General features: G+C 41.2%; 1 protein-coding gene across 3 annotated transcripts in view; it reads left to right on the top strand.

Moving 5' to 3' along the window:
* Positions 1 to 25,976, top strand: part of KANSL1 (KAT8 regulatory NSL complex subunit 1) — a 136,676-nt gene that overhangs the window by 106,764 nt on the left and 3,936 nt on the right. For 2 of the 3 annotated variants that reach the window (XM_025177634.2, XM_007422380.4), the window contains exons 5-13: positions 839 to 954; positions 2,034 to 2,229; positions 4,033 to 4,198; positions 7,057 to 7,242; positions 8,952 to 9,113; positions 9,444 to 9,598; positions 14,592 to 14,713; positions 16,429 to 16,486; positions 23,861 to 23,973. In XM_025177634.2, coding sequence (XP_025033402.1) covers positions 839 to 954; positions 2,034 to 2,229; positions 4,033 to 4,198; positions 7,057 to 7,242; positions 8,952 to 9,113; positions 9,444 to 9,598; positions 14,592 to 14,713; positions 16,429 to 16,486; positions 23,861 to 23,973 — 1,274 coding nt within the window. The remainder of the gene's footprint in view (positions 1 to 838; positions 955 to 2,033; positions 2,230 to 4,032; positions 4,199 to 7,056; positions 7,243 to 8,951; positions 9,114 to 9,443; positions 9,599 to 14,591; positions 14,714 to 16,428; positions 16,487 to 23,860; positions 23,974 to 25,976) is intronic. The other variant, XM_025177636.2, reaches the window with a different exon arrangement.

Raw genomic sequence — 25,976 nt, 5'->3', positions numbered from 1 at the left:
TTTAAAAAATGCTTTTTGGGGGGCAGGCTAAAAACCTCTTTTAAAGCTCTGGACTTCCTTCAGTATTCATTTTGAGTTTGAAAATGACCTTGTCATAGACTTGTAACATTAACACAAAGTTAAAGGTAAGCTATATCACTGTGAATCAGAAATATGTAAACCACTGCTCTATTTTAGATAGCCTTTCAAATATGGTTGACAATTTTATTGGACCTTTCTCAAACATTCTTTACGGTATAAGGGTTAGAAACTTGGTTTTAGAAAGGGATAATTATGAAAGATTAAACTTTTAAGTTTTCAGTGGGTGTAAATTTAAACATAGAACAGTAACACGCTCTTCTAAAAGGAATATAGAGCCTCTGCATCAACTTTAGTAGGCTATTTTGGAAACATACAAGGTATTGCCCAGGTCTTCCTGTGTGCATCTGTACATTTGAAGGTTTTCTTCAGGAAGGGATCTCTATATGGGAGGCAGTTTCCATAGATGGAGACTTTAAAAAGAGATTTGCTTGCCCATCATTAAAGAAGTTTTGGGTTGGGAAAACTGTTTTAAAGTAAATTGTTATTAGAAGAGCATCTGCGAAGATACAGAAAATGCTGCATCTCTGAGTTAATGGATCTTTGAAATCATCCCTCCATGTTTCAGCCTGTTGTAATCTTTGTTGCTGAGTATCACACAGTTCGTATTCTCAAATACTCTGATTCCCAAATACCACTGGCGGTTGTTAGAGTTTGCCATGTTAGAGAAGAACCAGAAGAAGCTCTTTACCAGAGAGTTGTATAATTTTAACAAGGATTTATTTTCTCCCCCCTCCCCAAACCCTCATTTCTTATACAGGGCACCTGCATCTCCCAGCCATCAGAGAACCTTTGTATATCCATTAGTAATACCCAAGAGTCTCTACCTGCCAAAACCTGTGGAGTGCCGAGGCCGGTCAATGGAGTTATTAACACGTAAGGTTCTTGCTAAGCCTCTCCTTAAGAAAATATAAACTTTAGAAAGGTACTTCTGTAAGGCCACCCTTGAAGGTATTTAGGCTTGTAAGTGTATATAAATCAAACTATTCCTATTATTGATGGTATCAACATATCATATCTTTTCTAGAAGTCTTATAGATAGATAATCTGGAGAAGCATAGGAAGTTCTAAGTGTGAATGAGTCAAAGGGCCTTCCTCAACCTGAAGTTCTCGAAATATATTAGACTATAACTCCCAGCATGGTTGAGCAGGCTGGCTCAGGAAGCTGTAGACCAGCTAATCTGGAGAATGTGTTGGATTGAAGAAGACCTAAAGTAAAAAGTGATGGAAAGTTGACAGGATGAATCTAGTGGAAAGTTGGTGCAGGCATTGTGTGCAGAAAATGGGATAGGATGATGGTGAAAAGAGTGTGGATGAGAAAAATGTAAGCCAGGGAGACATGAGAGAGTAAGGACAAAGGAAAAGCAGTAGCTGACATTTCCAAATAATGAAAATCTAGAGAGCTGCTGACAGGTAATGTGTACAGCAATCTGTCCTAACCTGGTATTCTCTGTTGATGTAATTCAGATAATTCCCAGCCAAGTTGATTTTTGGACAGAGTCATGTTCAGACTGGGTGAGCAAGAATTATTGTTCGGTAAAAGGCAAAATTCTGTATATCTGAGATAGTTACATAGAGCCTTACATTGTAAGAATCCCCCCCAAATCAAACAAGAATTTTTGGGGTACTGACCTTAGTTCTGGATCTTTTACTATATGCATGGATTTTTAAAAGATTTTTTTATCCTGCCTTTATTGTTTTTTTATAAACAACTCAAGACAGCGAACATACCTAATACTCCTTCCTCCTCCTGTTTGTCCCACCACAACAACCCCGCAAGATGAGTTGGGGTGAGAGAGAGTGACTGGCCCAGAGTCACCCAGCCGGTTTTCATGGATTTATTGGTTTGCCTGAACAAATGTGCCTCTGTTTTTAGGTAATGGAAATCTGGCTCCCTTTAGTGATAGACAGAGAATTAGAAATGTCTAATGTGCTGTCTTTCCATTCTTGGACAGTCTACAGCCAGGTTTGACAGAGCATGCTCAGGGAGACAGCTCAGATACTGAGGAACTGTTGCGGAAAAAGCAGAGATTAAACATGGTGTCTTCAGCTCCTGATGGAACCTGTGTGGCAGCCCGCACGCGCCCTGTCCTCAGCTGCAAGAAACGGCGGCTTGTTCGACCCAGCAGTCTGGTTCCGCTATCCAAAAAGGTCTGTAAATTGATAAGTTAGGGCAGTAGAAAAATGGGGGGGGGGACTTGCAGCTCACTATCACTATCATATAGAGATAGCTAAGTAACAAATTGTTGGTTTTACATACTGATTTTTTTGCCCCATATCATTATAAAATCTGCTTAGAGTACCTCTGATATTCAAATAAGGTGCATTTATTAGTCCTTATGTCAGTGGGATTTTTTTTAGGCTATTCCTATTAAATGAGCTTGGCATTGAGTAGGAAAGACTGGGAGAGGGCTACATTTTAAATCTTGATCATTTGACTGGAGAAATGGGCAGAGGAAGGTGGTTTCACTTCTCCTTCCACTATGCGTATTGTTTTGGGAGGTAAGATTTACAATTTTAAATGCCCTTTAAGTTTAATTGCTGGATCACTGGACCAGTAGCATTCTTAAAAGAATGAAAAAGCATGTCTCTCTTGCAGGATAACTCAGCAAGGGGTGTTGTGCAGATGCACTTAAAGAAAACATATCAAATCTTTTTTAACTAGTTGACCCTTTCCTTGTTTTTTTTTTAATGATGGTTTCTATTAGGTAGCCATTTTGGTGATTTACCTGTGTGCTTTTGAATGGGTACATTTTAGTTTAAAAAATGTTTAAATGGCTACAATTCTCAGCATGCTGAATTCTGAATCAGTTCCAAGTTTTGTGTTTGTGCTCAGTTGCAGGATCAAATTACCATTAATATCAGTTGTTTTTTAAAAACTTTTTTTTGTTGTTCTTCTCTCCGCCCACCCAATTTAAAAATTGTTAATCTAAGTTTTTAAGAAAGTATGCGTTTTCAAGCCAGACTGATCTGTTTTATTGGACCGGTCTGCTAGGCCAACAGCTTAGGGCAAATGTTGTATTGGCAGTCAACAAATTTAAATTTGTTTGTATGAATAAACAGAAGAGGCAGTATATAGAGTGTATACCTCTAATGAAAGTAACCAGATTTTTAGATGATAATTCTAAGTACTTCAGTATTGGAGATCAAGCGTTACAGTGCTCACTTTCTGATACAGAAAAAAATGACACTTTTTCCCCAAGAACATGAACATTTAAATATCTTAATTTGGGATTATTGTATCATCATGGATATTGGAGAGCATTTCTTTGTTTTAACTGGAACATTAGTAGGGTGAAGGACCAATAGTGCATAGTCATGTTTCTGTGGATACTTTAGAACTTGCAAATAGCAAATGTTCTGTTATTAGTCTGTAAATAGTAGTTTCCTAGTCTTGAATGAAATCTGTATTGAGGGAGGCAACCGCAAAAGCTAAAGTACAGGTAGTTTGCCCAAACAGCAGAGAAAGCTGCACCTGTAGTTGTCCTCCTTAGGCAAATTCAGAGTCAGACTCTCACTCACCCATCCTGTTCCCTTTCCCCTCCCATCAGATCATCTTGAAGGCTTGTTTAAATGCTTTGTATAGTTTCCTCCAACAACCCCAGTCATATACTTCCTTTTTTCTTCGCACTGATTCTACATTCAAAACTCCCTGGATCATTCCTAATCCTTTCCCGGCTGCCCAGTGCCACCCTGAGGCTTCCTTCCTTACCAAGCAGTGACAATAAAGCATGTCTTTCCCTTTATGCTTTGGGCAACCAGGAGCACCACAAAGCAAACTATTGGTCTCCAGCCATCCTGATATCTCATGTTGTGAAACCTGGAGTAATTCTGCGAAATGAAAATGGCAGGTGATTGGAGACCAGGTCCTCAGTTTGAAACAAAGTGCAAATTGATGCCTTCTTCTAGATTGATGGATTCTAGCCCTTCTCCCTATCTCATCTTAACGTCTAGGTTCATCGTAACAACATGGGACGGTGTGGTTGTGACGTGAACCCCTTGTGTGCTCTCTGTGGCACTCGAAGCTCAATGCCTCCAGAAATCCAGTATGAAGCCCCTTTGATGGAGCGTCTCTCACAGTTGGATTCCTGCATCCACCCTGTACTTTCATTCCCAGATGGTAAGAACGACCCCATTATCAGATGTGAATAGCGAAAAGAGCTGAACAAAAGTCAGCTCCTCATTCCAGGCTAGCTTGGAAGCCATATCTAGGTAGTGGTAAGGTCTCTACTTTTATCCTGTCCTGCATAGGATGTGGCCTGAGGATGATCCTTTGGAAGCAGAAGCCAAGTCAGTTTTTTCTTGCTGAGACCATAGAGAGAGGCAGGCAGCCACAGGGGTTGTTGAGGCTGAACAATTTTGGGTAAGAGAAGATTTGAAAAGGCATTTGCTTTGGCCATCCTATGACATTGAGCTACCTTGGCACCAATGCTAGGCATTCCTGGCCTAGTTCAACGATGGCTGCATGACATGTGCTGCTAGAGACCTAGTAGATAGAATTTAAACAACAATTGGGCATCTCTTCCCTCCTCCTTTCCCCTGCCCTCAGCCTGCTTCTCTCTGTACTATGTGAGGTTGTTAATGAATGTTCTGCCCTCGTCTGGATGATTTGATATGTGACTGGAAATTTCCAGATGACGTAATAACATCATAACAACCTTGGTGAAAAGGATGTTAATCAGGACTTTAAAAACAGCTAAGATAGCGCCATCTGGGGCTCTTGAGAGAAAGCTACTGCTCTGAAGCATTTGGTCAGGGGAAAAAGGCTGTTTTGGCAGGTCACGATGCTCTTTTGGCGCAGTCAGATGTTGGCTAGCAGTACAACAGGGAGGAAAAGTAAACTGAATAATCAGTTGGATGGGCTGATCAGAGAGAAAAATGGCTTGTGTTTGTTCGTGCACTTCTCTCTTCCATATGCATGCACACAGATAACATTATTATACTACTACAGTACAGCCTTCTTAAGTTATCTGCATTTTCAGTGTTTTCCATCATTTGTACTTTATTAACATGTGGCTAGAGTAAAAGCAGGAGACTTTGATTGGCAGATTGATTTGAATTTTTCTGCTGGGTGCATTTTAATTTTCAGCCCATCCTTAGCCTATTATCCAGGCTGCTTTTTATTAATACCTGTATTCACACACTCTCATCAGCTGATCTCTCAGTATCCAACTGCCTTTCTTACCTTAAGCCTGTCCTTAGTTTTATTTACAGTGCTTGAATACTGCCCATTTTGGAATATTCTGGGCAGATAACTTATTTTCCAAACCAGCTGGGTACAACTACTTCCATGCTGAAACTGTCCTTGGCTTTGAAGTGCTGTGCTGAGAGCTGCACTCCACACGTGGTAGGCAGTAGTAGGGCAAAAACTAAATTGGATTTTATTTCATTTACATTTGCATTAAGTAAGCATTAAACATGATTATTGACTAGGAATATACTTCCCTTCACATTAAAAAGTACTGTTTGCTAAAAGTTTTGAAAATCTCCAGGGAATTCACAGAATGCTTTGGAATGGGGGGTATGTGTGGATAGGATGTGGCCTTGTATCCTTAAGTTGTTTATGTGCTCTAAACAAAGGTACAACTTTGGCTCTTAACTAGATTAGAGTATGTGTGTGTACACCTCATACATTTTCATGCTTACCTTTATCTATTGAAGGATGCCTACATACTTAACACATATTTTCTAGTACCTTGTTTTCAGGCTGCGCGCAACCCCCCCCCCCCCCCCCCAATTTCTCCTGGTCATGTATGAAGTTTGTAGTTTCTCTCTCTCTTCACGGTTCTTCCATTTCTCTCCCCCCCCCCCCCCTACCACACAGAGAGAGAGAGAACTAGCAAACAAAAATTTGAACTGCCAGTGATCCAAGTAGGTGGAAGTATGAGCTGGTTGGTACTGGATAGACTAGGGCTGTGTATTTTCATTGGGTGAAAATAAAGCACTTGTTTTGGATAGATTGTATTTGAGAAGTGATCAAATTGATTCTTCATTTATGTGGAAAAGCTTTCTTTAACTAAGTGTTGCTGTAGAGACATTAATTCATCTTCAGAATTTTACTGTACGACAAACATGCTGTCATAATTTAAGGGGCACTTGATACTTACATTATTTTAAGAACCCTTACTTTGGGTTTTAAAAACTCATTTTAATCCACCCAAGTAAAATGCAACCTGGGATAGAAATTGAATTTTTTCCACAGAAAGCTGTTGGTATTTCAGTTGCAGGATGGCGGCTGCTGCTGCTGTTGGTACTTTACACACAAAACTCTTGTGCCCTAACTGGAGGTGGAGCATGCTCAAAGAGAGGGACTATTTTTCCTTTCCCTATTTATTTTCTACCTTTTCAGTCCCCTCAGGAAATTTCTTAAAGCAGTTTACAGATAAAAACAACAAAAATTAAACTAAGAATGTGAGAGCAAAATCTTATAAAATATGAAACAGCATCTTAATTAATGCAGTAATACAATAACCATCCTATGGCTCTTTTTTGGGGGGTCCCTGTCCAAAAAAACCCACAAAATCATGTCTCCTAGATGTGTTGCTGTTGAAGGCTGTGTTAGCTCAGAATTCCAGTTGTCTCAAGAAATCTAGAGGGCACGGGGTTAGCGTAGCTGTAGTTCAGCCAATATTGGTGTTTTCACTGCTGGGTGAAAGTGGAGAACTCCATAAATACGGCTTATTTTTGCTTCTGAATGGCTGCATTTTTGGTCCATAGTAGTCACCTACAACTCTCCAAATGTATGTTTAGATAGGTTTAGTGAGGAATTTCATTCTGCATTCATAATGTTTGTTTGTTTGTTTGTTAATTAAACCAATTTATATAGCCACCCATCTCACCACAGGCAACTCTGGGTGGTGTACAACAAAGCTAAAAACAGTCAATAAAAATATGCCATCTTTATTCTGAATGATGTCTGATAATTGCCTCCTTTTGGTTTTTTTGTCTGTGTATGTGTGCATGTTCATTTTTCTGCAGATGTACCAGTGAGCTTGCACCTTCAGAGCATGTTGAAATCCCAAATGCAGAACAAGCCCTGTGAGAAAATCAAACCTCCCAAAAAGCTCACATTGAAGCACCGACCCACCGTGCCTCCCAGCAGTTTGTCTGACTCAGTGCGCAAAGACCGTCACAAGCTGGTTAATACCTTTTTAGCTGCAGCCAGTAAGTGCCTTCATTGATTTTAATCTTGAATTGGCAGGAGTTACCCATGTGGTCCTGCAGAGTCATCTGTGTGTATGGCTTAAAGGGAGCCAGGACTCTGCTTTGAAATGCGATTAATGCTAGTGCCCAGCCCTGGAAAAGGAAATAATAAATAAGAGACTGCCTCTGAGCATACATTGAGTACTTCGGCCTCCCATAATAACAGTAGACAAACTCTGAATGTAGGCTGGGCTTCCAGAGTTATAGGCAGCCTGGAGACCCAGCACCACTTTCTCCCTTTGGAGGTATAATTTCTGGCAATATGTCCTGTCTTACACTGAGCCGCTTTAATTTAGCTTTAAAGAAAAAAAATGGTTAAATGGGTTAGTTACCCAGAAGAGGCTTAAGAGCACAATTTCAAGTTTATATTTATGCTTTTAAAGATTCATGTGTGCAAATAATAGTTAAGCAACGAAAAAAATTAGCCAAGAACCAATGGTCCACTGGCTATTGAGATGCAACTTCGGCTTGTTTCCCGTCCTGCTTCTTGCAGTGCTTAGGCAAGTCAATGATACAAGGGACTTCACATTTGTTGAAAAGAAAAATGCAGTATGAAGAACTGAAGAAATTAAACATGTAACCCTTTTTGAAGGATTACGTTGCATAGAGTAAGAATGAAAATAATGTTTAATATTAAAGACATAATGGTGTCCCTTATTCTGAGCCAGGTCTGCTCCATTTAGCCTAGAGCTGTGTATTCTGGCTTGAAAAACTTTCATCCAGAAGTCGTCTTTAATCCTTCTGTTTGACAACCTTTTTATCTGGAGATGCCAAAGGTTGACCTGTGACTCTGAGCATACAAAGCATGGATTCTGCTATTGAGCTCACCAACCTCCCCTTCCTTTCCCTTTTCTCACAAGATAGGAGCAAATTAATTTTCTGAAATATGATGTCATAGACCATATGACCAGGAAAACCTTTTCAAGGAGTCTAGAAGTTGTGTTGGAGCATGAGGGAACTGGTCATTGTTGGGTAATGATATGGAAAAACCATGATGAGTCACATCATGACCTCATCATACATCATGAGTACAGTGCAGTCACTCTTCTGAATGTTTCATGGTTATGATATGTGTTGTTCTGGAGCTGAAAACAATTAAACATGGGTTGCATGTCCCTAAATGAGCAAGAGAAAATAGGTTTGCATGCATGCACCTATGCCTGTTCCTACTTTTTGAGTGGGTGATCCAATTTGAGCATCAGAAGCACTGTATATAATCAATAAACTGTAAAGGTAGGTTTATTACTTAAAATAAAGCAAGACACATACCCCTGCTACTCTTGGTTTGTGAGAATGTTCTGCTTTGGTCAAGTAGCACCATCTGTAATTGCATCTTGGCTGTCTTAGAGAATGGATCTGACACAGTGTTCTAAAACACATGGGCCAGAATGGAAGACAGCCTATTAGAAGCCATGGCAGGGCTGGGTGCAGCTCAAAACTTCTGTGCTATAGCAGGCCTTGCAAACAAGATGGATGGATGGATTTTTACAGCAACTGCTAAGTTAATGGGGTTGTCACTGGAGGGCAGTTGCTGCCAGTGGCTCTTCGTGTTGTTCTGGCAGTCATGCTTGTGTGGCTCCTGGGGTCTTGTCTAGGCTGGGTCCTGAAAGGCAGGAAAGAGAGGTGAAAGCAGGGCGTTTTCATGGCTCTCTTTCTGTTCCACTCCTCAGCTTGCTCACATCACAAAATCGAGCCAGACAAGGCACACAGGCAGCCCTTAAACGATGTGAGGGCTGCCCCCAAGGCCGAGAGAGCGCCAGAGCGCTCACTTATCCTGACGGCAGTTCATGAGAGAAAGCGATTGCGGGACAGCTCCTCCGAGAGAAGTGAAGGTAGGCTGGCCCCAGCCAGGTCTGTCCGGGGAGAGCTTGGGTTCTGCATTCTGCTCCCCTCCTCCCTTTGGAGATGATTGCTTGCTGCTTCTGGGGAATTAAAGGGGGCAGTAGTGTCACCTGCTGTAGTCTCTTTTGTGTGCTTTAACAATTTCCTCCTCTAGAGAAGCAGTTCAGCCAGAGGAAGTTTCTCTCACTTAAGTGTGCTCTGGTTCTTCTATGTAGATTGCTATGTAGATTACTGGTGTAATGCTTGTGGGTGTAATACAGGCATTGTTTTCACTCACTGTTCTCTTTCTTCCTTATTTTTTCTCTTTCTTCTATGCACAGTGTTGAAGCATCATGCAGAGATTGGAGGCCCAAGTTATTTGTCAAGCACTATGGCCTCCACGGCTCACAGTCCCCTCATGCGACAACTCTCCACCTCCTCTGAAAACTCCATCCCTCCTGTCACCACAAGCTCCCTGGGCAGCTCCAGTGCAGCTGTAAGTATCTTTGGGTGGCTGGGTGGGTTACCTGGCAGCTGCAACTGAGTTAGAGTTTGATTTCTTAGTGCCTTCAGGATGCAGTGCACTGCATGACACAAGTCAGTCCCTGTCTCAAGGTGCTTGAGAGCTAACCTTGACTTAGAAGAAGAATTAGGGCAAAGAGGAATGACTTGAACAGAGGGAAGCATATGTATTGTTTCTGTTGCTGCTCTTTTGTTTCAGTTATAGGGTATGGGAGGCAAGGGATTGTATCAGAGGTACAATGGAAAAGGTGGTTTTTAGCTTTTAAGGTCATCAGTCTTCTAAATAATCGGATTTAGATATGGTGTCCCAGTCTGCAACAGGGGGGAAAGAACTGTAGTGAAGAAAGCAGGCTTCAGAAGTTGGGAACAAGGAAGCCCTGAATCCTAGTGAAGGATGCTAGCAGAAGGGGTGGAGGTGGGAAGTGGCAGTTAAGAAATGAAATGTACTTTCAGTCCCATGCATGGAAGGAGGACTTTATGGCTTGCACCTTGGGTAGGACCATTCTGGGCAGGGTTGCTGTCCAGCTGAACTGAAATTTCTCAGTTGTTCTGTGTTTTGGCCCAGACAAATTGGAAGGGATATTACAAAGGAAGTAGGGTAAGGCTGGTGTACCTCTCTCCTCCACATAGCCTGCTCTCCTTCCCCTCTCTGTCTTGCCACTGCTTCCTTTGCCTTAACTGTATACCACCACTCTTTCAAGCTTAGCATATCTATCTGTCCACCCAGCCTTCCCTAACCTACCTTTGCCCTCTTTCCCCTTACTTCTCCTTGGCTGCACACTACTGTTCCCCCCTGTGCATAATTAACAGCCTTTCTATCCCTCCCTCAATCATCTTCTGCATTCTTTAGCTCCTGCCTCATGCTACCATCTCTGATTTTTCCACTGTCCCACTCTCCCCACTGCAGAACACCTCTGCCTGGAATGTACATGTTATGGGCTCAGAAAAAAACCGCATATTCTAATCCAGGCACGGACTTCTCAGAACTTCCCATCCTGTGTATGGAATAGTCTGTACATAGGATGCTTGGAGTATTAAATTGGGACAGGGCCATAACCAATTGTATTGTGTGCCCAGACTCAAGGAAAGCAAGGTAGTTGATAGTTAATCATACCTGAAATATTTCAGCAGTTGCTAGTGACAAGTGAGCTTCATTTGGCTGGATTTTGTTTTCCAAACTTGTCAAGCATTTAGAAAAATACTGTTTTCTGGGGTCCCTCTTGTGGTTTATTTTCTTGGCATTTGAACACTGATAGTGCTGTACATATTCACTGTGTTTGGGTTCACTGGTCCCATATTCATCCCCCTTCCTTCCCTCTGCCAAACAAGCTTATTTGTTTGAAATAGTGCTTAATTTTAATATAAGTGAGCATTTCAAGCTAGATAAATCTGTGTAGCATATCAGATAAAAGTAGAATTTCAATGACATCTCTAGAACAAGAGAAGTTCAAGGTAGCATTCTAGTGTGCTTACTTGGAGACTTCCTTGATTGGACATAGTCTTCATCAGGACAAGCTGAAGTACCATTTTAGCCAGTGTAGGGTAGTGGCTAGGGTGCTGGACTAACCCCAGGGATTGAAATCCACAGTCAGCTATAAAAGTGTAGTGGGTAATTTTGGACCAGTCACAACTGCCAGATTAACCTCCTGTATAGGGTGGTTACAAGGATAAATTAGAGAAAGAGATATGGTGTATATTTCTTTGAACTCCTGTAAGAAAGGCTGGATGTTATTCTAAGAAGCAGTCATACTTTCTTGGCCAAATTTGTGTTGAATAGAGAAATAATATTTCATATACCATTTGAATTTGCAATTGCTAATTCATTTCATTCATCCTGCAAAAGGCCTGTCTGTATAAAGAGTTGACATGGTCATGATGGCACATAATCAGTCAATCAGTTCCATTCATAAGGGAGGCTCCTACAATTAGAAGTAACAGGAAAATAAGTTAATCCAGTTGAATGTTTTATCTGTTGGACAGATGAGAGCAGAAAGAAAGAAGAAAGCTTTAGGCACTCAATAAAAACTTGTACATACCTGGCACATTCCAAATATATTGGAATGCTATGGCTGGAGGATGTTGGAAGTTGTGGACCAGGTCAAGTTCTCCAGATGATTTTGGACTCCATCTCCCGTCAACCATACCAGTGACTATGCTTGCTAGTTATGGTGGAATTTCAGTTATTTATTTTTGTGTTTTTCTGCATATAGAGCAATCAAAGTGACTAATTGTTTGTTTTTGGTTTTTTATCTTATTAAGAATTGTTAAAACTACTGTTAAGCTAACACAATTGGAAAAGGACTGAATTAAGAAGGTGGTTTTGATCACTTTCCTGAAAGCAAAAAGAGTGGGAGCTGAGCATGGTTCCTGAGTGAGCATACTCCATAGCTTGGGAACAAGGCCATCTCTCACGTGTCTAGCAGATAAACGTCAGAAAGTGAAGGCATCTCTAAAAGAACCTCTTCTGCTGACCCTCATGATTTAAGCAGGTGGTCCCTTAGATAGTGAGGTCCTAAGCGATTTAGGGCTTTAAATATTAAAACCAATACCTTAAATTATGCCTGGAAGATAGTGACAGTCAATGCAGGTCTTTCAAAACAGGCATGATATGCTCCTGATACTGTGTACCATTTAGTAGCCTAGCTGTTGCATTTCCTACCAGTTAAAGCCTTCAGACACTCGAAAGTAAAACCACACAGAACACATTGCAGTATAAGCTGCAATCTCGCCAGCTCAGGGACAGTCTCTTGTACACTAGATGTGATTGCGTGGTAACTCATGCCACCTGAAAATCCGGAGACAGTTGAGGGCATCAAGGAGCCCTTCCAAATGGTGGTCCTGCTCTTTCCCTGAGAATGCAATCCCATCCAGAATGATGAATAGCCTAGGGACAAGATGTTCAGTGTCACTGGCCATCTCTGCTTCAGACCCAGTGCTGCTAGAAGGACCAGCTTGGGAAAAGCTGGTCTAGGGTATAAATATCTAAATACATGCAGGAATAACTTTAATGTCACTAATTCAGATAGAGGCAAAGAACAGGGCCTTCCCTTCTGTTATTTGTGCTCACGGTATTATGATACTTGTGGAATCTCAAACAATTTTAACTTTGGTCTCCGTATCAGTATCTCTGTATGAGTTTGCAAGCAAAAATTGGGTCAAGAAATTTGCACCTCTGCCCTGAGTGGCTCCTATTGGTTCATACTTCATTGGACCTCTCAGGTACCTAAATAATAGTAGGTCCTTTGATGCAGGCCAAGTGCCTTTTGCTTAGCCAATCAGTGCCAAGATTTGTGTGTGTGTAACAATCCTGTTTTCCAACATAAACAGCTGAAGTGAGGCTATTAAGTCTCTTTGTCTCTGTGTAGCAGTGCTCCTGGCTAATTGCTTGTCTCATCTTGTGATTAAAGTGCAGTTTTAACAGCAGTAGATGCATGTGCTTGATTTTTATCCACTTTATTCATATTGGGGAGAAAGGAAGACACTGAGACAATGGTAAATCATAAGCAGTCATTGTAAACATTTATTGGTAGTATTGTTTATGGTATATTTTCATGTCTGATTTGCTCTACCTTAAGATTTCCCAAGTTGGATACCATTTTAAAAGTTTGAAATGTAATAAGGTTGGTTTCAAAAATTTCTCCATGTAGGCTAATTTTTTTTCCTAAATGCCTGTTAGTAAGTCATAACTCTTTCTTCTGAGCTTGTTGATACTAAAAAAAGGTCTAAGTATATTCTGCACCAAGTATTTAGAGCAGCAAGGAAGATACCTTGAGTATGAAATTTAGTTGAAAGACCCAATACAAATGAAGTAAATAAATGTCTTAATTGGGTATAATAATTTGGTATGAATTGCTGTATCAACAGAGCAGAATCTGAGAATCTCTTTAAGGAACGTGTGTAGAACCCTGTTCACTATAAAACAGCTGAAAGGAAAAGGCAAATCTGCCACAGTAGGGCACCCACTGAGCCCCAGATGGTATTGTCAAGGAAGATTGTTCCTGAAGATTTCTAGGCAAAAATCAGCAGTCACAAGCACTTGTTTTTAATGTTATGCTGGTGGGGTTAGGTATGCAGAGTATCTGTGAATGTTAGGAGCAGGAACATAGTGCACACTTGGAATTTTAGGAAGATAGGCTGTCTGGAAGAGAGGCTTTCTACTGAATATGTTTTACAAACTGGTTGCATTGTACAAAGCTGTGTATATAAGGCATTGTCCATTAACAAAATTACAGTGGAGGCCTAGAGATGCTTACTTTACTCCTTTTGCTTGAGGCTGCATGCTTCTTCAAATACCCAAGGATTTTTCTTCCGAACATACTAAATGAAAAAGCCAATTTCATCTAATCAGTATTCAGAAATTATCCTAGGATTGTTACCCTCTGCATAAACAAGTAATTCAGTTTATGTTGAGTATATATTCTGGCCCTTGGTTGTTTCATAGCTGTGAATTTTGCGGCCCAGAAAGAGTAGCTTTGCTTTAGTTTTACAAGATTGCTTAACCTGGAATTTACATCAGGAGCTCTAAGCTTTCCATTAGTAGCTGATTCCCTGGAATATTTAAACAAATTAGAGCTTATATAAATCCCCCCAAATTGTATTTGCAAACCCATAATATTTACATGTCTGCATTTAAGATCTTGACTGAGAATGAGGGTATCCAAATACATTGGCCTAAATTTTCTGCAGGAAAACTGGGAGATAAGTGTAATCAACATAGAAAGAAATAGGCCCCCTTGCTCTCTTGTCTGCACTGTCCTTAGTATTCCCAACAGGAGAGGTGAGAAGATGACAAGTCCCATGGTGCCAAAACTTGAGCACTTGCAGCAGCCATTTTCCTTTTAAATCACTAGATTAAAATGCCAGAACATTTGTTCTTTCTTTCTTGGGGTTGTAAGCTAGTTTTGAAATTTTTCCCTCTTCATTGTCACTGTCTGGTTTTCACTGTTGTTTTCTGCATTGTTTTGCAGCAGCAGCCAAGGAGGAGAAGAGGGGAAAGCTCTTTTGACATTAACAACATTGTCATACCAATGTCTGTTGCTGCAACGACCAGGGTAGAAAAACTTCAATACAAAGAAATTCTTACACCAAGGTATGTTCAGATGTTTAGTTAGCATCTTAAACTTCCATGTTCTTCCTGTTCTTCTAAACCAGTTGAATGGTGTAATGTCTTGTTTTTTAAATCTTTCCTCTGTAGATTGCTTGAAAATTACTGGGGGAGTACTTAATAAACTTTTTTTTTTTGCTCCACAGCACTAACAGAACAAGCATTAGTCTTGCTTTTTTCCGTTCTACAGACCATCTGAATGAAGTTTGTAGACCACCGTGGTTTGCAGACTACAGAGCACCTCTGATAAATAGGGACCCATGTGTAGGAGAACCTCTGGGCCGCAAGATGTTGCTGATCTATATTTCTCAGCTGCTAGCATGCCCAGTGATACAGGATGCTGGAAACTAGTTAAATAATTCCTACAAGACCACCATTGCTCTCTCAGTGGTCTAGAAACAAAGCAACTCTCTTAAGATCAGGTTAAGCATTCTGCTAAATAAGTTACACAATATAGGACTCCAGTCAAAATTGAGGGGGAAAAGGGAAAAGGAGCTAGTGTGTTCCTTTCACTGGCCTCCTTACAAAATCCTGTTTTCCAATCACAGGCCACGTTCCCATTGGGAGTGAAATTTCACAAGATCTAGCAGCTTGATCTAAAATACTTTCTTTATTGTAGGTTTTAGAGGATTATAGATGAGAATGAGGAAGGCTGAGGCCTTGATAGAATTTCCTTGTTATGTCCAAAGTCTGAATTCAGGTTTTCCTTGTGCCTGATACAGGCATGGATCTGTATTTTTCTAGGAAGAGTCATAGCTCAGCATGCTTTTAATTTAAAAGATCCAACATTTCAGTCTCCAGTTTAAATGTTCTCTACTGCTTGGCCAGAAATTAGAAAAGGGAAAAATTCAGCTGAATTGGAGCAAGACGGGCAGGGTGAGATAGTCATGGGAAGAGAATGTGAAATATTTTCCTCCCCTTTTTCTTTGTGCTGACGCTATCTTTTTTCATGCTATCATGGCAACAGCAATCCTTCTTAATGGTTGCCATAATATTACACTGTGGAGATGAATAGCTATCTGTAGCTATATCCCTTGGATCCCTTTCATCACCTTCACTCATCCACTCCACCAGTTTGCTGTTGGAAGTGAAAGACTTTCAGTTGATCCTTAGAGAAGCAACATATGGTTACTATTGTAATCAATAGAATATATTATACTGGGATTGGCAATCAGTAGGCATTTTCCCTCCATAATGCCCACACAAGCTCCAAATTTTTTTTTGAATGGCAAATCTCACAAGAGATATTGCAACGGGTAATTGGGGTTGCAGCCTAGTACATACAGGCAGGTCTAGATAAGGCTGCTAAGAACATTTGCAGGATCTGGAACAAAGATTTTTGATGCAGTCAAGTCATTTCCCTTATTTGCTTTGCCCAGGGCGCAGAAAGACTGAAGAGGTAGAAAAGTGTACTTAAAAATCAGGGCCCATCTTTGTGGCACTGAGGGTGGGAAGAGGCAGATAGTCTGAAATGCCATAGTAAGGCTCAGGCTCCTCCGTGGCTCTGACATTCCCTAGGAAGGTTTAAGCTCAGTCTTCAGCTACCTTCTTGAGTTGCTTTGATCCTCAATGAAAATATCTCTAAGTTCCATGGAGAAAAGGCCAAAGCCAAGTGTAGCAGAATTCCCTTTGCTGTTGTATCCAGTTGACAATGGGGGTCTTTTCTCTACTGACTCTTCTTTGTTGACCAATTGTTGCAGCTGGCGTGTTGTGGATGCTGGTGCTCTGAAGGTGAATCCAGATGAAGACAGTGAAGAGGTAATTGTAATGGCTTTCTTCTGTTGCCTGTGCTTAATTTCCATGCATGGGATTCTGTGCAGATGCTGATGCTGTATATTATATTGACACATGTTGACTTCTAAATGTACATGCAGATGTTTCATTCTCATTCCTTCAGTGCAAATAACTTTACCAAAGGAGATGGCAAAATCTGGCACATGAGTGACTTTCTTTCCATCCTAAAGTGACTGTGTGATCTGTTGTCTTTTTCCAAGGAAGAATTCTTTTTGAAGCAGTTGAGAGCCATTTCGTGGGCATGTTGAATGGCTGATAGAAGTGGAAATATCTGCCCACAGGGCATTTTTGCAGGACAAAATAGAATTATACTTCACTGTGGCTGCTGTTACTGTTAAGAAACTAGAGGAGTAAAATTGGAGACCCAGCTGATTTTCCAGATATAGGCTTCCCCACCTTAGCACCCACTAATTGTGTTGAACTACCATTCCCAGCCAATATTAATAATTGTGCCTGGATATCTTTGGAGGGCACCAGCTCAGGCTGGGGGACACTGGCTTAACTAGTCTTGTGAAGGTTCATTATTTATTTGATCAATTGAAAGCTACCCAATTCCCTCTGGGATGCTTACACTATGAAGAATTAAAAAAAAAAAGCAAACAAGAAAATAGACATGTCCAGTCACAGATTCTAAATATTTCACAAATATTTGAAGGGTCAACAACCATCCTACTCCAGAGCCTGGGAGAAGAGCCATGTTTTTAAAGACTTCTAGAGCACTGCTAGGATGGGAGCTACATGGATTTCTGGGGGGATGCTGTGCCAGAGGCAGGTACCATGACAGAGAAGTCACATTTTCTGGGCCCCTCTAGGTAGCATTGTTTGGGACCCATAACATACTGATTCTGCCTGATCTTACCGGATAGGCAGAAATCATGGAAGACAGGCAAACCCTCATAACCCAGCCCCGTGCCATGAAGAGCTTTACAGGTAGTGCTCGAGTTATGACCATTTATTCAGCAACTGCAAAATTATGGCAGTGCTGTAATGAATGGTACTTACATCTGGTCCCTGAAGTTATGACCATTGCAGTGCCCCCACAGTCACATGATCAAAATTGGGTGTTTGGCAGCCCACCCACACTTAAACCTGCAAGGGTGCTTCAACTCCCCCATCTATCTCTCCCTCCCCTCCCATCTTTGCCCTTTTGGCCACCCCACATAGCAGCACTCCTCAGCAGCAGCGCTGGGGATGAAGTAGAGGCCTGAGGCCTTCAGCAGTCTCAGCTGGTCCCCATTGCCCCCAGGCCACTACTTCAGCCCCAGCGCTGCTGTTGCTAAGAAGTGCTACCTTTAGCCCTGCGTCGTGGCCAGCCACCCCAGTGCAAAGCCCCTGCTGCCACCCTGTGCTACGCAGGCCCTGCTGCACCCAGGTGACCTTAGCTGTCTTCCACTGCTGACAAGGTGTGCCTGGCCTGGCCCTATGCAAGTCAGCTGCCAGCCATGCCAGGCCTTCTTCCCAAGGCTGCTTATGCTGTTCTCCAAATAGTGCGCCCCATTCTCGCAATCCTTCGGAAGGCTCAGAAGTTTTCCAAAAGCTTTCCAAAGCATTGCAAGAATAGGATGTGCTATTTGGAGACCAGGGCATGCCATTTTCATGATGCCTCAGAAGGGTTTTGAACCTTTCCACAATGCTTCAGAAAGCTTCTGATGCCTTGTAAAGCATTGTGAGAATGGCGCACCTGCCATTCTCCAAATAGCGTGCCTTGTTCTCACGATGCTTCGGAAAGCCTCCGAAACTTTCCAAAGGCTTTCCGAAGCATTGTGAGAACAGGGCACACTATTTGGAGAATTGTGCGAATGATCTTGGGAAGAATGCCTGACACGGCCAGGTGCGCCTCATCAGCAGCTAGGAGGAAGATGGCTAAGGTCAGCTGGGCATGACAGGGCCTATGGAGTGCAGGGTAGCGGAAGCTTTGTGTTGTAGTGCTGGGGTGGCTGGCCACAGGTCTTGAGGCAGTACTCTGTGCTGGCACTGGGCCTGAAGTTGAGACCTGGGGGTGGTGGTAGCCAGCTGAGACTGCTGAAGGCCCCGGACCTGTACTTCAGCCCTGGCACTACCAGTGCCTCTTAGGAGTGCCCCTGCGCAGGGTGGCCAAAGGGCAGAGATTGGGGGGGAGATAGGCAGTGGGGGTTGTTCAGAAGGCAGAGGAAGTAGTCCCTTACCTTATTGAGGCTCAGGGCTGGGAGGGACCAAGCCTGGAGTGCCTTGGATCAGGGTGGGTCCTTGCCTAATGGCCAGTGGGATTCAGTTAACAAGGGCAATGGAGAGTGCTGGGGTTGCTGTCGCTAAGCAATGTGATCATGTGATGTTTCGCGTACCGATTGCATTGCTTAGCGACGGAAATTCTGTTCTCAGTTACTGTTGTAACTCAAGGACTACCTGTATAGGTAATAACCAGCGCCTTGAATTGTACCTGGAAGCTCACTGGCAACCAGTGCAGCTCATGGAGCAGGGGCTTTTTCAGCTATGTCAAGAATGCACCAAAAAATAAATTATCCATTAAAAGTAATGCACTGGGATTTGGTTAGCTATTTGAGGATGTACAGCCTGCCACCATACAGTAGCTAGAAAAAGTCCAAGTAAGATTTCTACTAGTTTTGGCAGAAGGGGCACACCAAAAAATCACCTTGAATCCACAATATCTGAGGCAACATTCAAGGCCCAGGTTTCCTTGTATCCAGCAAATAATGGTTGACAAATGGGGAGGGAAGGCAGAGAGAGACCCTGGGATTTTGTAATATTTAGCTTGGTGAAAGTGTGACCATGTTCTTGAAAAGTGCTACCAGAAAAGAACTGTGTGGGCTGAGGCATGCAGCCAGGCATACTATAAGTTGCAAAAGCAGGATTGTGGCATTAGCATCATGTTGTGTTTGGCTATGTTAGCTGTCTCTCTAGTAAGGCCAGAGTTGAGAGAGAGGCAACTTCAAAGGAGAAGGCAACAAGCTGCTGCTTGTTACCCATTAAGAATAAAAGAGCTGCCTAATCAGTGTTACATCTCACCGTGCTTTTAAATGAAAACCTCATACTCTGCTATGTCTTATTTTATAGGTATTAGTAGGTTCCTAGGCAACACCTAAATAGCCCTCAGTAACCATCTCAAGGTGGGAGGCTGCCTTACACTTGGAAGGGGAAATCTTGTTTATTTGCGGTAGAGCCCAGCAGCATTTTTATATTCTCAGGGCTGATGGATCAGTGACATTAGGGGACAATTGCTTCGTTTTATGCAAACCCAAACAAATTGAGATCACCATGACCAATGATTCTTTACTGAGCTCAGCAGTGAAGAGATCTGTTTTCTTTTTCTTTGCCCCATCCCTGCCCTCTCACAGGCAATTTTTTTACTCCAGTTAATGAGCAAATGTATGAAATTGCTGCATGAGTGGTCCCTGGAAGGGTTTTTCAGCCTGCCACTGAGCTGTATCTAAGTGGCTAATGAGGAGGATCGACAGATGCAGTTTTTGGATCCTTGGTATCTGTAAGGCTAGGTTTAGCATTGTCCACTGAAGATTCCTGCTCGTTAGATTAGAGCGCAAAGATCCTCCCCATTCCAGCAAATAGAAATCAGATGAGTAGAAGATTATTCCTAAGAGCTGTATTGTGCTCTAGATCAAGATGGCGTGAAAGCCAAAGCATTTTCATGTGGAGGAGTCTTTGCTCTCCCACAAAAGAGCTTGTTATGTGCCCCAATATCAAAAGGAAGAAGCTGATCCACCTGGCCTGTTTGTGCTATCACACAATTTAAATGGGTCTTCTCTGTTGAAGAAACCATAGTTCCAGCATTACTTAGCAGGTATTTGGAATTCAGACTCCAACTGAAGTAGCCACTCTCAAAACAATGACAGTTTTTCTTTGTTGATCATGGGATCATAGTATGATGGTGACAAAGTTGTCCATGCATTGGATTTTGCCATTTTTCTTTGGGACGGTTCATGTGAATATGCCATCAGATGCTCAGTTTTAACCACATCTTAGGAAATTGAACCTTCTTCAGGAAATTGTACTGATTGTACCTAATGTAAGTACTGTAGAAACTTTCACAAATAAGTAGCTTTTTTCTAAGAATAATTCATTGGTTGTGATTGTATATGCCCAGACTTTTGAATACCTTCTTTGTAGAGTATGATTTATGGAGGAGATAAAAGAAAATTTCAATTCCTAGAGTTTGAAATGGGGGGAGGGAACCTGCTGCCACCATGTTTCTAATCCTCATGAAGATATGACTGAGGCATGCAAATAGCATACATGGATATATAGAGCTAGCTTTCTGTATCTGGCAAATGTATTTTTCGTTTTTGTTTCTTATGAGCCCAGTGCCTCGTAGATAATAACACTCCAGAATCATATAGTGCTCTGCCTGTTTTATTTCCAAATTAAGGCCAGAAAAATAATACTATCAATATTTTAAAAAAGAAAGTGGTAAATACAGCAGGGGAGGAGGGGAACAGATTTCCCCAGCCTGAGTGCTCTTCCGATTTGAGTCCCAAGATTCTCAGCCAGACTGCCCGTCACTGAGATTTGTGGGAGTTAAAAGTCCACATAGGTGGAAGGTGCCAGGTTGGAGAAGGTTGCTCTAGTTGCATGGAAATATATTGGAGCCAGAAATGTATAAACTACCTTCTCCTTGAGTTCTCTTAGTTGTTTTTTATAATATTCTTATTAAAGTTTTACATAGATAAAAGTTAATACAAAAGTAAAAAAGTTATACAAACAAAAAAGTAAAGAAGAGAAAAGAGAAAGACATATAAAAGGTGACCCCCCCCTCCAAACAAGTATAAACGTTTGCAGTAACTTAAGATCTTCTCTAGTATTACAGAAGAAAAAAAAACACTTCCCATTTGTCATCCGTTGATAATAACCAAATTATAAAAAATTCATCAATCTTACATAGCAAAAGCATTAAGAGTACCAATAATAATAACCTATGTATTTTAACCTTAGACAAATAAATCCATTATGCATTTTAACTATAGCTTTCTCAGATAAGTAAAACATAAAAGATTTATCCCCATAGGCATAAAAAATACCAATAATAGTAACGTATCTTAAACTAAATCAAATAGGTCCCTTTTACATTCAAACTTATAACTTTCTCTAACAAATAGGACGCAGAAAGTTTATCCCCATATGAAAAAAATCATTAAATCCTCACTGTACAGTCCTGGTTATAAGAAAAGATTCCAATAGTAACAATCCAGAATCACAACTTATACAATTTAACCCTGATCAAATAAGTCCACTTTTGAACTTGTTTTTCTTCTTTTTAAGAGGCTTGATCTTCATTCGCTTCTTCAAATAAAGTCCCATGTGATGATCTCCTATAATTTTCTCCATTATCATACTCCCCTTTTGTGGATCTAGAATAAAATAGCTCTCAGAGTCATTCTTCTGATTTATAATATGAATATCCCCTTTAATTGTTAAAACATCATCTAACATAATTTGTAGGTCCAGTGCAGCTTCTTTCTCCACGTCACTCTTGTAGTTGAACATTTTAAAGTCCCTTTTCAAATCCACATCTTCCATGTCTTCCATATCACTTTTACAGTCTGGTAATTTTTTAAAGTCCATTTTAAGATCCCTATTCAAATCATCCTCAGCCTCTGTTTTATCCAGTAGTCTTTTCTTCTATAACCTCTGTTAACTCCACTGTAGGAGTATCAAAAAGTTTTAAAAATAAGTCCTGAACACGTTCCCAAATCGACTTAAATTCTTCTATAATAAAATAATATTCCTCCATTATGTTAGTAAATATCTTTTTTAATTGCTCTCTGGTTCCCACTAGTTGACCTTCAAAACCCGGTCGTATCTTTTGTTTCTTTTCAGAGTCAAAACTTTCCCACAGTAAGGTTTATTACAGTTAATTCCAAAATCATAACCTGTATAAAATTTAAAACAATCTATGAAAACTATTATTTCAAATCCATCTGGCCCCTTAACTGACCCAGCCAACATTCTAAACTCCGTTTTGCTGTTTCCAAAAATTTACAATTTTTTTTTTTAGTATTTAAACTTACTTAAATCTTCTTTCTTCAAGGATAGAAGGAAAATCTCCTGGTATGCAGCAACTTGCCCTTCAGAAGGTTTTTAATTTCCAAATATATTTTATTTTATTTATTTTTATTTATAAATCAAATTTATATCACCGCCCAACTCCCCCACAAGGAGGGACTCTGGGCAGTTCACAACCAAACAGTTAAAACCAATAAAAACACAAATAGTACAGCATAAATACAATTATTAAATATGATAAAATCCAAGCAATGGTGGTATTGTTGCAGATTGATAATAGGTAGTTTCCTTTGTCAGTTAAAAGGAAGTGTACACGAATCTAGTGTCCTTTTGAAGGCTCCAAACCGCGGCTTGGGCTCAATGTTTCCCACGATTCCCAGAGTGCTCAACCCACTGGAGATGGCTAATTTGCGATCTCTTCACAGGGAGCCTCTGTAAGGAGTCCAAAGGAGATGTCCTTTGTCCAGAGGTGGTTCCGAAGAGCCGGCTCCTTCACCGGCTCCTCTTATCCGCCGCAGCCATCACCTCCACAAAAACAGAACCGTCTTCAATTCAACATTACTCCCCTGGAAGTCCCAAGTTCTCATTAGTTGTAGCCAGATTCATTTTTTATCAATCTCTTCTGCTGGTAAAGAGTTGGAGTCTAAAATCTCAATTTGGTTACTCTTTTGGTACTCAAAAGGGTAGCCTTGAAGAAAAAACTTGATATAGTTATTCGTAGGGGATACGTACTGAAGCACTTCCTTTAAAGACTTGTAAATTCCAAAAAAATGCTTCAGTGTATTTGAGGGCACAAAAGTGGCACCTGTTCGCAACTCTTTAAAGCAGCAGTCTTTTCCTGGGATCACAGAGATGCTTGGAGGGAGTTGCAAACAGACGTCCCTGCATGCTGTGAAGCATTCCTGTGGGATTGAATCCAAAGGATTACACAACCCTGAAAGGATGTTATGTGGCTGTAACCTGTCTTTGCTAAGTAAAGACAGGATTGCAAGCTCATTTGTGTGATAGGTGGAACCAGAGATGATGGCTGGGCAAGAGTCTTCTTGCCCTGTACTTCATTAATTCCTTCAGGAAAGAAAATAAAATTTGCTTCATGGCTAGATAGGTCATGTGTTTCAAGTTTGTCACATGTAGAGGCAGCTAACTGGATAATTCAGAGACCTTCAATTATACATGTTTGGGAAGTGAATAAGGCAGGCCTGTGATGAAAAAACAACTGCTGTTCTTGGAGAGCTGTCTGTCCTCTTTATGGAGTGCTTCAGTAGGACAAGTCAGCAAAGCTTCAGTAACTATTCCTGTCCTAACCATCTTTAATTGCTTTTCCAGATAGAGGATATGTCCGATGCAGCCTTTGCCACTCTCCATGCTAAGTGTGAGGAGATGGAGCGGGCCAGGTGGCTGTGGAGCACAAGTATGCCACCTCAGCGGCGAGGTAGCAGGTAAGGTTGGCAGCTACTTCAGCAGCAGAGTGCTTAGGAGCCCAAATGCCTCAGTGATAAGCACCTGCCGTTAACTTTTCAGCAGCATTGCCATATTGAATTCTGAGCTGTTCCAAAGCTCATTTGAACGTGAATAATGGGAGGTTGTAGAGAAGCATCTCCTAACACTCAAGTTACTTGCGCTGGTGAGCATGATGTCCTTCAGTAGATGGTTGATCTGCATCTGCATGAATGCCACTGGCATCTGGGAGCATTGTTTTCCAGGAACAGTTCAGAAGTTTTACAATCTTACACGACTTGGGAATCACATCTGCTATGAAGTATAATAGGATGGATCCTTGTCCCAAGAAGTTTACAGTCTGAACTTCAGTGAAGGACAACAGCAGTAGAGAAAACAGGAAATGGAAATTGGGATAGAGAAAGGATATCTCACCTGCTTTTCGTTTCATGTACAATGGTGCTTAATAGTTTGTGAACCCTTTTGAATTTTCAGTATTTCTGCATAAATATGACCTAAAATGTGGTCTGTTCTCCACACAAGTCCTAAAATTAGATAAAGAGAACTCAATTAAACGAGTCAAAAACATTATATTTGCTCGTTTATTTATTGAGGAAAATGATCCAAAGCTACATATTTATGTGTGGCAAAAGTATGTGAACCTCTAGAATTATCAGTTTATTTGAAGGGGAAATTAGAGTCAGGTGTTTCAATCAATAGGATGATCATGTGTGAGTGTGGGAGCTCCTGCCTTATTTAAAGAACAGAATTCTGGGGATTCACTATCAAAGTCTGATCTTCACAACACAGGTATGTCAGTGTGTCATGGCTCGAACAAAGGAGATTTCTGAGGACCTCCAAAAAGCAGTTGTTGATGCTCACCAGGCTGGAAAAGGTTACAAAATGATTTCCAAAGACTTTGGACTCCAACAATCCACTGTCAGGCAGATCTTGTACAAATGGAGGCAATTCAACACCATTGTTACCTTCCCCAGGAGTGGTCGACCAAGATCACACCAAGAGCAAGGTGTGTAATACTCCAGGAGGTTTCAAAGAACCCCAGGTTAACATCTAAAGAACTAAAGGCCTTTCTTGCATAGGTGAATGTCAGTGTTCATGGGACCACTATCAGGAGAACACCAGACAGCAGTGGTGTACATGTCAGCGTTGCAAGGAGAAAGCCACTACTCTCCAAAAAGAACATTGCTTCCTGTCTACAGTTTGCAGAAGACCATGTAGATAAGCCAGAAGGCCATTGGAAGAATGTACTGTGGACAGATGAGACTGAAGTAAAACTTTTTGGCTTGAATGAAAAGCACTACATTTGGCAAAAGGCAGACCCTGCATTCCAGCATAAGAATCTTATCCCATCTTTGAAACATGTTGGTGACAATATCATGGTTTGGGCCTGCTTTGCTGCCTCTGGACCAAGACAGCTTGCCATCGTTGATGGAATTCTGAATTGGACTGGCAAATTATACAGGAAAATGTCAGGGTATCTGTCTGTGAACTGAAGCTCAAGTGGGTCATTCAGCAAGACAGCAATCCAAAACACACAAGTTGCGTGACCAAAGAATGGTTAAAGGAGAAGAAAGTTATTGTTTTGGAATAGCCAAGTCAAAGTCCTGACCTTAATCCTATAGAAATGTTGTGGAAGGGCCTGAACCAGGCAGCTCATGTGAGGAAGCCTACCAATATCCCTGAGTTGGAGCTGTTCTGTAAGGAGGAATGCACTAAAATTTCTCCAAGCTGATTGCAGGACTGATTGACAATTATCAGAAATGTTTAGTTGCAGTTATTGCTGCCCAAGGAAGGCACGTCAGTTAACTGAAAGCAAAAGTTCACATACTTTTGCCACACTCAAATATGTAGCTTTGGATCATTTTCCTTAATAAATCAGTGAACAAGTATAATGTATTTGACTCATTTAATTGGGTTCTCTTTATCTAGTTTTAGGATTTATGTGGAGAACACATGTTTTAGGACATATTTATGCAGAAATACT

The sequence above is a fragment of the Python bivittatus genome, unplaced genomic scaffold (genome assembly GCF_059951505.1).
Source record: "Python bivittatus isolate LINGU-HERP-01145 unplaced genomic scaffold, Pbiv_v1 ctg000410_np1212, whole genome shotgun sequence".
In the NCBI taxonomy this organism is placed as follows: Eukaryota; Metazoa; Chordata; class Lepidosauria; order Squamata; family Pythonidae; genus Python; species Python bivittatus.
Note: the sequence above shows the minus strand (reverse complement) of the source record. Positions and strands in the feature narration are given on the sequence as shown.